The 13,405-nt window shown below is 43.2% G+C and overlaps 1 protein-coding gene across 1 annotated transcript; it reads right to left on the bottom strand.

Annotated features, from left to right (window-relative positions):
- Positions 1-334: 334 nt before the first annotated feature.
- tamalin (trafficking regulator and scaffold protein tamalin) lies at positions 335-11,503 on the bottom strand. The gene is made up of 9 exons (XM_034590294.1): positions 11,073-11,503; positions 8,347-8,399; positions 7,476-7,530; positions 5,258-5,360; positions 3,698-3,791; positions 2,525-2,591; positions 1,788-1,854; positions 540-1,160; positions 335-508 (listed from the first exon to the last, which is right to left on the bottom strand). The coding sequence occupies exons 1-8, from the start codon at positions 11,268-11,270 to the stop codon at positions 661-663; spliced, it is 1,137 nt and encodes a 378-aa protein (XP_034446185.1). The 5' UTR covers positions 11,271-11,503; the 3' UTR covers positions 335-508; positions 540-660.
- Positions 11,504-13,405: the final 1,902 nt, after the last annotated feature.

Here is a 13,405-nt window from a genome sequence, read left to right on the forward strand (position 1 = left end):
CATTAACCTCCAAAACCTGGGTGATAACATTATTAAATGGAGGGGGAATTTATGGGCCTAATAAATTTTGCAGCACCACGTGGAAAAAAGGTCACATCTCGACTGAGGGAATAAGAAAAAAGATTGTGTGCACACTCGAGGTCTGGGTGCTAATTTGAGTTTGGCAGCTACAGTTCCCACAGACAGTTGTGGCTTGTGGAACTAAATAGATTTCCAACAAAGCTCCGCTCAAAATAACGCTCCATTATTTTTAATTTAGGGAACTGGGAAAAATAACATCCATCTGAATCATCTGATGTAGATATCAAAACGTACAAAATGCTGCGTTGCACAATTACACTCGTAACAGGCCATTTATTCAGCTGACAAAATAAAAGTCTTGCATGCAGTAAAAACTGAAAAATGCTTCATTCTGTACATAAACCAAACGTGTTAAAAATAAATAATAATAACTTAAACAAGAGAACAAATGTAAAGGAAAAGTCAAGTCCGGCTGGGAGAAGCCACAGCCTGAAGCCGAATGTTCGTCAATTCACAACTGTTGAGCCGTCACTCTTTGGTCTCTTCACTCTTTACCGGCTCCGTTTTCTTTTGGCAGCTTTAGTCTGACAGTCACTGGTGCTTTTAAAGTCATTGGGTCTGTTCTCTGTGGCGCTCAGCTCACAGCTTGCTCTCCTCCTCCTCCAGCGGTCGGTTGAGTCCTGGGATGAACTTGAGGAGGCGCCTGCGGAAGCTTTTCTGTTTGGGCTTCCTCTGCAGCGTGTTGAACCCTCCCTGCTTCTCGCCCGACGAATTGGATCCTCTCATGTAGCTGCGTGTGCTGGCGCTGCGGGTCAGCTGCGTTTTGGCCGACGTGAAGAGCTCGCTGGCCGGTCGGAGACGCTGCACCTTCTGTGGCAGCTGCAGCTTCTGTGGCAGCTGCAGCTCTTTCTTTTTGCCGGCACTTCCGTTGTCTGAGTCCACGCTGCCGTCCACCTGGTACAGGCAGGTCTGGTACAGAGGGTCGTCCTCTGTGGCCGTGCTGAGGAAGCTGGCGCTGCTGCTGGTGCTGCCAGTGCCGAGCAGGGCCCTCTGGGCGGCGGGGCTGGGAGCGCCGAGGCTGCCGTACACGCCTGCCGACTCCAGGGACTCGTACACTGCGGCATCACTCATTACTATACCTGCAGGAGAGAAGGGACGAGTTAGGACAGTGCACTAATATAAATTTAACTCCATAATTGAACACAGACGTAGAAATAGTTGAACAATTCAGAACGAAAGCCAGACAGATGTGGAGTTTTGGGATCTGATGCCAATACTGAAATTAATTTTACTGATACAGTTGATTCCTAAGATGTCGTTATCAAACCCTTATGACAACAAATTTAATTGAGGGCTGATATTTATACAAAACTTGACTATAAATAACTTTGTATAGAAAGGAAACCAAATACATCAAAATATCTAGAACTTTAATTAAGAAAATAAACTTTTTTGAATGTAAATATAAACATGCACATCCTTTCTGCATTGTTTATTCTGTAAAATAAAAGTTTTCACATCAGCAAACAGGAAATCTGATGCCGATCTGTCTCTGAAAGGCTCATATCAGATGATTTGTATCAGTAAATGAATAAATTGACCAGGCTCTGTTCAGAACTGAGGACAAGATTTGAAATCTTAAAGCCCTTTCAGCTGCAGGTCTATATTTTGCATTTATTATTATCGGAACATTACCATATGTTTTTAATATTTCCATTATCCCTGGCTGAACAAGTACTGACACCGAGAGGTTCGTAATCACTCACCGTGAACGAGCCGCTGCTCTTGCACCATCAGCGACCGATATTCATCCCACTTCTCGTGAAGCGTTTGCTGAGAAGAGAAAACAGATGCAGGTTTTAACGACTGAGACACGAAAACCACAACATACAGTGTCAACACACGACTCGCGGGTCAGGAACTGGGACTTAATCCCTGAAGTAAAGTGGAAAAATGCTCATCGAATGGCTTTTTGCGTCAAGGGGGATATTTCAAAAGTCCCAGCAGTATGTGTGAAACTCTGAGTGACGAGAGAGTCTCAGTTTCATAGTGATTTACGTGGTCTTTATTCAGATGGTGGTTTTATTTAGTTTCTCTCCAGCGAGTCCTCGACTGCATCGTATTAAGTGACAACATCATTTTCCAACATTTGCATCTAGCGCTCGACCGATGCAGCAGCAGCAGGTTAATCTTTAAAATGTTGGATTAGTGCCTCAGAGAGCGGCTGTGTCGCGGCGGATTAGAGCCGGACAGCTGCTGTAATCTTGGGGGAAAAGCTCGCACACTCGAGCCACTTCACGGGCAGTGTTGCTAACGGCCACGAGCGAAGAATGTCTGCAGAAAACTGCTGATGCAACAGGTGGCGCTGCCGGGGAGACAGGTGTGGGAGGGGGGCGGGGAGGTGGTGTCTATATCAGGCCTGTTAACAGAAGTCCAGTGTGTGTGTGTGTGTGTGAGGCTAATGGCCGACTAATGCAGCGACAGCATGAGGGAGTAAACCCACCTTCAGATACTGCAGCCGCGCTTCCAGCTCGGCTTTTCGGATCGAGTCGCTGTAAACCGTCTCCAGCCTTTAAGTGAGAAAGCAGAAGAAGAAGATCAAAGGCTCGTAAGTGGAACAGGAAGCACTTCATAAAAACTACAAGGAAAAGTCTCTTTTCATCAGACAGTTGTGGGACTGGTTCAGACAGTTTTCTAAAGGGGGGGTGGTTTACAGGCTGCTCGTTTTCACTCTTACACTTTATATACGGGCTCAAGTTGTAACTTTAATTTGATGATGTCAGTCACTGTGATGCGGTTTCACCTCACGTCCTCGCTGACTGTGACTTTAATGTTTTACGAGCAGAGCAAGAGGGTGAGGAGGAGGGAGCGGGTTCAAATTAAACATCCGCTCAGTGAACTGACAGAACCGTTTAATGACTGGTTTTTTTTATCAGGGATTAATCTGCTGGTTATTTACTTTGCCAGTCCTGAGGCGACAAAAACTGGTTTAACGACGTTCACGTCTCACGATTGAAAAACTGCAGCCAACAGATAATAAATTTAAATAGTCAACCATTATATTTGGCGGTTGACTAATTGTTTCAGCTCAAATAAAACAATTTCACAGTGATTCAGAATTAAAGACAGCAGTGAGACCTCCCATGAAAAAGGTTGTGTTTTAACTCGAGTGTTTCTTCGTGTGTTTGTTTATAAAATGTATTACACACACAACAAACGGATTACCACGGAACTTGGTGGAAGGATGTGGTTCAATTCTGATGCTGATCCAGGAAATGCATTTAATCCCTTTCTTTAACGTTGAACACTGAGAATAATTCATGGGTCTTGATGATAAAAGAACTCAGGCATGTTTAGAGCACTGATATCTGCAAGTGTGTGAAAATGTGGTGCAGCTTGATTTCATTAAAGGGCCTCGGCGGATGTACAGTGACATTCTATTTAACAATATGATGGAAACCTGCAACCGACTTTGGGTTTTATCGAAAGGACTACATCCTCATCTTTCTCTCATGTCACACAGGAGTTGGTGAAAAATACAACTTAAAACTTCCAGATATTTAAAACACTAAAACCAAAAAGGATCAAATGAGACGGAGACATCTTTCTTGTATTCTACAATATAATTATAAACATCTACAGCTGTTGTTGTTGTTTTCAGTGAGTGTGTTTTTACCTGAGTGTGTTTCCACAGGCCCGGATGAGCTGGACGATCTCTTTGTGCCGAAATCCCTCCACGGAGGCTTCGTTCACACTCGCGATGGTGTCTCCTGCTCACACACACACCAAACAGAAGAAGTGTGTTAACCAGCAGCCGTCAGGATGCACGTCAATCCTCTGTGGCTTCAGTTCCTGCGAAGCTGAACCGAGGCTGGTTTGATTCTAAATGAATCCTTCAAACATGTGCAATGCAAATGTGTGAAGGATTAATCACAATTTCCGAGAGCATCATCAACCACACGTCATCATCGTGTTGTGTCTGAGCCTCCGTCCAAACACCAACATGTTTGATCTTCTATAATGTAGGATGAGGTAAAGCAGCAGAAACACATTTAGTCTTTGATGCTTGAGACGTTAAGTTAAAACGTTAAATTATCTAAATAGTTGACTTGTTTTGTTGTTTTTTAAGATCAACAGATACAGATATAGAGTTGGTTTGTTTACTGATCAGAGTCCCACCCGTGGAGCCGTGTGAAGTTATTGGACGCAGCGTGGACTCTTCAGGCGTGACAGCGGCCCTTTGTGAGCTCTCGGCACAAAGCCTATTTTCCTCTTTCAAACGACGACGCCTCCTCTGCCTAAAGCGATGAAGTCATTGTGTTCGCAGCAAGACGCTGGGAACAAAAGAGCGAGCACGCGAGGAATGTAGGAAGTGAAACTGAAGTGACAAGTGCAGGTCGGACAGCGGAGGAAGATCAAAACATTGAGTTTTTTTCCATCGGGCTCCGAGCGGACAGCTTGTGACTGAACGGTCACAAGTTTGAAAACCAGAGAGAATTTATAGAAGCGAAGCTGCAGAGCTGCTGCTCCTCATCTCACTTTTGAAAATGTTTTCTAGTCAATGTTTCACCGATCCCTGAAGCTGCTGCTTTATTAATGCTTTATGCTTAACGCTGTACATATTCTGACACATAATATATTTCTTTACACTGTATACACCGGCTTAATCACATTTATATTTTTTTTCTATACATTGTTGTATATTTCTATTTCTTTATACTCCTCCACCCAAGTACTGCATGCTACTTATGTGTTGTCTTCTGCTGATGATAACATTGCAAATTTATTCAGACTTCTTATCTTATCTTATCTTTACGCAATAAAAAAAAAAAGGGACCTAACAGAAAGTGAGACCTGTTTACCAAATAAAAACAACACGTCCTTTAAAGCTGGCATTTGGGAGGTGGTCGTCGCTTCACGCCGGCACATTGGCGAGAGGAGCCGACACGTACGTGTTGGCTGAAAAAGCCGCTCGCCGAGTGGTTTATCGACTGGAAAATGAGCCGACAGGAAGTCATGTTTGTACTTCCCTAAACAGCTGGCAGAAACTCGGGGTGATGTTGTTGACTCACGGTAAACAAGTGTCAGCTGGCGAGGAACGGATGAGCTGAACCAAAAGCTCCCGTCACGCTCACTTCCCCTCATTTCTTTTTCTAGTATTTTTCCAGCCTATTTCAGGCTCAGATGCAGCTCAGATAAAAAAAACTAAACAGAGAAATACAAAACATCAACTCACCGACTTTGAGTCCTGCCTGCTGGGCCGGGCTGTCGCCGTGCACCTTGCACACAAACGTGCACATCTCCACCGAGTTCTGGTCCTGATGGTGGAGGCCGTAGGTCTGGAGGAGACAGAACAACAAACACTGAACATGAGAAACGGTTCCTTTCCTTCCTCAAGCTTGATACGTCAGCATTATCTGACACAATGTGGCTGATGTCAGCAGGTTCAAGATATTGTGGCCCTGCGACGATATGATGATAAACCACTGAACGAGTCGCTGAGGAAGCCACGGCGGACGATGCAGGAAACAAGATTTTATCACAACCCCTTCCCGAGACATGCCACATGCAAAGTACGAGGTGGGTTTCTCTTTATCTGATTAAACTAAAACTGCAGGTAGAGAAATCCAAAATAAAACTGACACGGAAATCAGCCAATTTACTAAGACGCTGCTCTCATGAAGAAACTGAAACGTCAGTAGAGCCAATACGTCCACCAAGGCCCAGCAGGCCCCGGAAATTCAGTCAAGCATGGAGGAAAATCCTCTCACAATGTTTTAGAAAGTGAAAAAACATTTTCCCTGACCCATCTCACATCCTTCCATCAGGTTTTTATGGAAATCCATCCAGAAGTTTTTCCACAATCCTGTTAACTCACAAACTAAGTGGTGAAAGTGTAACCTCCTTGGCAGCAGGTTCACCTTAATAGAAAACTTTTGTAATCTTTCATCGCTGCATCTTCACTTTTGAAAGCTTCAGTGATGGAAAGTAATTAAGTAGATTCACTCAAAGTATGTATAAATAAAATATACATACCTTTAAAGCTACAATTACACTTTACTTTACAGATAAAGGTTTTATCTTTTATCTGAAATGCCTGTAAGTGAGGGCAGCAACAAACAGGGTTTTCCTTGACGATTAATATGATGATCAGTTATTAATCAGTTAATAATCCGGTCTATCGAAGCTCTAATAACAGCGAGGCCTTTAAAAGTCTCGCTTTGTGTCACTAATGATCTAAAAGCCAGATATTCTGTTCCACCGAGAGGAAACAGAGCCGATTAAACTAATATCCCTGATGTGGTTTGAGTCTGACTTGCTGAGGTAAATGATGTGAGCACTTCCTCCACCACTGGCAGGCCTAAACATTTTGTTGTCGTAGAAACAGTGTTGGTTACTTCCACACCCATTTGCATTATCTTCCCTGTTTCAGTCACCGCAGTCCCTCCGCAGAAGGTCACAGACACACTTCCCCTAAACGACTACTTCAGTTCACAGGCTGCTGCAGGAGCCTGAAGCTCAGCCGACAGGTCGAGAGGCAGTTAACACGGGAGCCATCAAACTTTCCATCTGCACACAAGTGTTCCTCTGAAAACACGAATCCAACTTGGAGGAATTTTGTCTAATGGAAATTAGCAACGATTCAGATCTGAGCCTCGCTGCTGGTTCCCAACAATAAACCATGCAAATGTCGTTGGAATGCAAATGTCACATTTACATCCCGGGCTCCTGAGCTCAACGTCAGTGTTAACTGAACAGACGGCGAGGGAGGAGAGCCGCCACTTAAAAACACCCGAGACTCCACATTCATCTCGGTGTTCCTCCGCTGGCCGTCAAACTGGCCCTCATGATCTTACTTCCCTCTGGCCACAGGCAGGAAGGGTGGGAACCTCCGACCCAAACACAAATAGAACAATATATCTTTTCCTCGACGCAGCATTTCACCTCAAAATAACTCTGACTAACCACTGGAGCTCGGCAACGTTCACATTATTGTAAACACTTGATCGATGCCTCGCAAAGTATTTAGAGAATGAAGGCCTGCGCGACAGAGCCGACATTGTGCGGCGGCGCTTGGGGGCGACACGAGGCGAGATCACACAGATATTGAGGTCAAATGTGCGAAGCCTCCGAGTGCGATGAGAGTAGAGCAGGTATTACATGGCGAGCGTGTGAGTAAACCACACGGCTTAAAATACACAAAAACACACACATCTCCTCTTCTCTCCAGTCATGGGACTAAAATCCACAAATTATTTGACTGATGCGTGACCTTTCACCCCCCCCCCCCCCCCCCCCCCGGCGCAGGCGAATGCTCGGATTAAGAGATTTACAAGATGTGGATCCTTTACTTATGTTTCATCCGTTGATAGCGATGATGTGGCCGATCAGAGGAATCCTGTTAAATAGCACTCACAACGTTCAGACCCCCCCCCTGCCGTTAATCCTCTTACCTGGATCTCAAAACCAAACGAATCCTCCTCGTTTTTCTCCAGCACCACCACGTTCCTGGGAAACAAGAGACATTTGGTTTATTTTGACTCCTCTCTGTGCAGCAACTCGTTTTATATCCTCAATTTTCCTCCTGGAATCTTCCTGTAAAGGTGACGTCAACTACGTGAATAAACCTCATTCCTGCTTGGAGAAAAACTAACAGACAGAGAAAATGACTCTGATTAATCAACTGTTCCATTAATAGAATCATATTTTTGGTAATTATCAATCTGCCAACTATTTGTTTATTCTGGAACAAACGTTAATCATGAGGTCAGAGGTGTCACATGTCTAGTTCAAGGAAAGAGACTAAGAAAAGAAAATATTTAAATCTAAAATGCTAAAACCAGTGATTTTAACCATTACTGCTAAAAGATGTTTATTTTTTAATCATCAGAAACATTTAGCATAACATTTATTTATTTAGATATTACAGAAAGTCAATAGTTTTTGTTTGTATCCAACATCTGGATCTTCCCTGTGTGTCCTAATCTAAATTGCATGAGGAGGTGGTCTCTGCTGCACAGGACGTCCTCTGTGTCCAGCAGCATCTGGACGTCACAGACAGACGAACAGAACAAAGGCTCTGAAGGATCTCTCAGGCAGAGGCGGTTAAAAGAGATGAAAATTCATGACAGACCTCAAGAATATCACAGAGAACAATGTCTGCCATCACTGAAGCTCAGTGTGTGAGTGAGGGGCTTTCACTCTGAGATGAAGCTGCTCATTAACAGAGTGAAGACAGAAGAAGAGGAGGAGGAGGAGGAGGTGGGGGGAACACAGGATGAAGATGAAGGATGAATCTCAGCGAAGTGAAGGAGGAGATAGTACCTTTGTGGTTCTGGTGACAGTGTCAGGGGTTTCCACTTCTGCAGGCCGCCACCCTGCGAGGAGAAACAACGAAACAGGAGCGTGTCAGACACCTGCTTGAGGTTGACACTTGGTTACTCATGAGGGTGAAAACCCCCAAAGTTCCCGGACACACCTCCTGCACACATGAGTGCATCAACCGGTCCAGCGAGTGCGAAAAGCCGCACGCGTGTCCCCCACGCACCATGTTTGTGTTTCTCAGTCACTGGGCCACATTGTGACGATATAGAAACACAAGCTGGAACCAGAAATACGCGCCAGGCGGCTCTTTGTTTACTTCCACCAGGGAGGACGACCTAATTTTAGCTCCAGTTCCAAACTCAAATCAGCTTCAGGCGCTCAGACTGTTGATCTGTCTGATATTTGCAAAATCATTTAGAGCTTTTTTTAAATTGCAGCCTGTTAAACCAACGAATAAGACACATTTGATTATTTATGACTTGAATGCGGGAGAATGAATGCATGTCTCTGTCTGGTTGTTTGTGAGCAAGATGAAGTAAAAGTGGACGGATTCACATGAAAGTTGGTGAAAAGCTGTGGTTTGGCTTAAGGGAGAAGACATTAAATTTTGATCCGGATCCGGATCAGGGGGCAGATTCCAGGACTTTCTTTAACATTGTGAATTAGGACTTTTGACATTGTCATTGATTTCTCAGAGAATAATTCACGGACCTGGATTAAACAAATCTGTCAGATTGTGGATATTTCTGTGTGTGCGTGCAGCACCAAATAAAAATCAGGATCTAGTGGATTCAAACCCGGCTTCACACTGGGACTGTGGCTCTTCCAGTTACACACACATATGTCTTTTAAGTTTTCTTTCCCCCCCTTGAGACACACAACACCTCAGCCACAATAAGTGCATTGAGCGAGAGCCCCAGTCAACAGCAGGTCAGGACCCTGCCCTACCTGACTGTGTCAATAAGGAAGGTATCTGTCCGGGGCGGCTCCACTAAATCACTTACAATCAATCCGCCTCTGTTCCAACTCAGTCATTTTCAAATGCTGGCCCCTGTGAAAGGGCGGCTTTGTGCTGCGGCCGCTCTGGGCAGTAAAATGTTGCTTTCTTTATGCCCCGACACTTACAGAATTGTCCCGTGCCCGTCTCAATGAGTGCATTTATTCCCCCACGTAAACCGCAGAGTCTGACTGGGGGCGGCTGGGAGCAGGATCTCCATCCCTGTGTGTGCACAATGCACTGTTGTGGCCGCCGGCTGCAGCTACACGGAGCGTTTGTGATGTTGTAGGTCTGTGGGTTACTGTGCGTCTCTGTGCAGGACACTGGGACACATGGCTTTACACTGTGGTTAACGTTTTACATTGAGGAAATAAAGATTTTAGATTTTAAAATCAACTGAGCTTTTTAGACGTGGGGATTTATCAATGTTTAGCTGAGTTATTATCCAACAGTGACTGAAGCTGGTGTTGTTCTTGACCATCAGAGGTGGAGGCCGTCAGTCCTGGCAACTGCTCCTCAGATGTGGCTTCAGTAAGATGTTGTAATCAGGTTAAAATGATCCAGTTAAAAGGGATCGATAGGATTAGCTTTGAAGTTGTATTCAGTGTGCTTTTATTTTGAAATATAGATAGGAACTGATATATAACCTGTTTATTTTCATTTTGATGTGTTTGTGCTGTTCCTGTTCAGCTCAGTTTACTTTTATACACAACTTCATGGATATGTGGATATGTGAAATAACCAAATAAAGATTAAAAAAAAAGAGATTAAACAACATGTGGAGAGTGATTTAAAAAGTGGATTTACTTCTTCTTCGTGGCCATTTTTCAGCTAAATGAGCTCAGACGTTAATCAATTTAAATAACTAACATATACAAATGTCAAATTTATCTTCATAAGGGTTTAAGTGACCTCATGAGGACCTTATGAGAAGGACTTTTACTGTTTGGATGTTGATAATTTAAAGTTACAGACTTTTCATCGAGTCTCTTCTCCCAAAGGTTTGAATATTAAACCCAAACTCTGTAAGATTTTCACGTTTTTGTCTACAAAAACAGATTCCAACGACAACTCCCAGGAAAGACCCTGAGAGACCCTGGACTACCTGACACAGCATCAATCACACACAGCGTTTGGGTGGTCCACACGCTTGCCCCCTGACCGGGCTGCTACTGTTCACAGTGAGACGCTCTCTGCAGATTCACTGGGAGCAGTTTCCCAAACATTTTTCATTTTTCAAAACACAAAGAATTCCACATGTGAGGAGAATAAACCCAAAACATAGATTTATCCAGAGCCACTGGTCAATCTTACAAATACATAATCTCCTCTTTCTAATGATCCTAAAAGTGATTTATTTATCTTTCAATAAAATGTTGTTATTTATCTTTATCTTTAAATAAAAAGCTTGATTTATCTTTAATTTGCTGAGCTGGTCCCTGGACACCATTCATCCCAACAGCAGACATGTGACTACACACGTTTTGATGCAGATAAAACAAGTAGGTGAAATGGTTTTACCTCTTAAACTTGATATTAAACAGGTTTAAGTGACTTTTATGAAAAGTTAGAGCTTCAAAATGTCAAATTTAGCAGCAGAAAAGTGATTTAAAAGTTGTTTTCATTCTACAGGAGCCAGCGAATCAGGACACAGGCTGGAAATAAACTGAGCTGGTGAATGAGCTGAATGAGCTGAACACATGAAGTGTTTAAATTAACTTGTAATCACCTTCTTGAAGTTCCTGGGCAGCGTCCCTCCGGAATAAGCCAGAGTCTTGTAGCTGTAAACCTCGGAGGAGCCGCTCTGCACCTCCACGGTCCTGCAGCTGTCCGACTTGGACGAGGGGAAATAAATGTCGTGGTCCTGGGCTGCGGGTCCAGACTCGGGTCCGCTGGAGTTCACTTTCTTCAGCCTCCTGAAAGTCATGATGCGCTCATGTGCGGCTCAGAATAAACCCTTAGAAATAACACTAATAATAATAATAATAATAATAATGGTAGATGTGGTCTGTTGTGAAGAAGCTGTTGTCCTGCAGCAGAGCAGATGATGACAGAGTCTGAGGAGCTGAAGCCTCCAACAAACAACTTCTTCTTCTCCTCTTCTTCTTCTTCTTCTTCTTCTTCTTCTTCTTCTCAATGTTTCTGTTTGTTCTTCAGAATAAAGTTGGGGGCGGGGCCTCGACGCACATGAGCTGACGCGTCGCTCTTGCTGCCTTCACGTGCACCTCGGGAATTTCACATGCTCGTAAAAAGGCCAAGTGAATATCACATAACTGTTGTCCTGGAAAATGTACAAATATTTATTTATGCTGTGAAGTTTTTTGTTTCGCCACTTGACACATTTTAAAATCTAGCTGCTCCCTGAAGTTGTCTTGTCCTGACAGTGGTCTAAATAAACTAAACATTTACTTAACTGACAATAAGTACATTTTGTCAATATTTTTATTTACAGTTTCTTTTGAAGAACAGAGATAGATAGATAGATAGATAGATAGATAGATATGAACATGTTGGGTTATGGGTGAGAGAGTGTTTCTCTGGAGACGTGCAGATGTTAAAAAAGTTAAGGAATCAGGAATAAAATAATTAATTGATTAATTAATTTCTATTGTTTTTATCGTTTGTCATTTTTTAAGCACGAATTCTAAATATTCAGCCTCTTAAATGTGAAGATTTTTCTACTTTTCATTGGTTTTTATTATTGTAATAAATTGTTATTGTTATTATTACATTGAAAGCAGGAGGCAACTGGACTAAAGTAGATTCTGATTTACTATCTGACATTTTAAGAGATGAAATTCTAAAACGATGCTTAATTCTACAGTAAAAGAAGAGAAGAGGATCATTTTGAGTTAATGGACACAAACATGTTGCAGAATCCTGGAGCCACAGACTGAAAAGTAGATGACGCCCCCTTGTGGTAGAAAAACAATCCTCCACAAGGTGAAGCTTTATTGTGCAGTCGAATCCAAGTGTTGACAAAAGTAGAACAAACTCAAGTAGCGCAGACGATTTATTAAAGTCTTTACACAGTGGGTTATTTCAGACATATTACGTTAACATTCTCTAGATACAGTGAAATGATATGAGAGATAAAGCATTTAAATAAGGATTATATATGTTTTCAACAGGTTTCAATCTGTGGTTTTAAATCCAAGTCGTCTCAATTTATAAGTTAGAAGTGAACATATCACAACTTTCCACGCTAAACAAGTGCAGCAGACTTTAAGCTCTGACACACACACACACACACACACACACACACACACACACACACACACACACACACACACACACACACACACACACACACACACACACACCCTAAAACCACTTATTAGCCCTCAGACAGCCTCAAGTTGAGAGGACTGAATAATATGCCCCCACTCCTTAAGATCTGTGACTCAAACTGGTCCTCACAAAGATATTACAAGTACTCACACACACACACACACACACACACACACACACACACAGACACACACGGGAACAGCAGAGCAGGCCGACTGCTGCAGCGCATCAACACTCAGCCCTTTTGGCAATGATCAGTCCTGTAACTGTTCCCTAAAACACTTTCAAGTATCTTCTGAAATTTAAGGGAAAAAATATTACAAATGACTCCAGACATAATCTGATCTGTCCGTCACTCCTGCAGCCAAATCTGTCGATGCCAGCGTCTTCACAGCCACAAGAAGAAACCACAACACCGCGTGGTCTATGTCCAAAGTGCATGTCTGCACAGCGCCCGGCATATCTTCCACCTACGCCTTAATAACCACAGAGAACAGACTGTCAAAGGCACATGAAGCTGAACACTCTTCTTTACTTTCACTTTGCTCTACGTTCCGGCGGAGCAGCGGTTCCACGCACACTGTGACGCATCGAGGCAGCGACGAGCATCCATCAACAAAAAAAAACACTGGGTGAATTTGGTCGAGTTCATTCTGTCACGATGCAACAAATCTTACAGTTTGTAATTCATACAGTGCCATGCTTTGGTTATACGTTTACAGAGATGCAGAACCTCGGACTGTTAACACGTGATTATTCTACAACGGACAC

This window comes from Hippoglossus hippoglossus, chromosome 7 (genome assembly GCF_009819705.1).
Source record: "Hippoglossus hippoglossus isolate fHipHip1 chromosome 7, fHipHip1.pri, whole genome shotgun sequence".
NCBI lineage: Eukaryota > Metazoa > Chordata > Actinopteri > Pleuronectiformes > Pleuronectidae > Hippoglossus > Hippoglossus hippoglossus.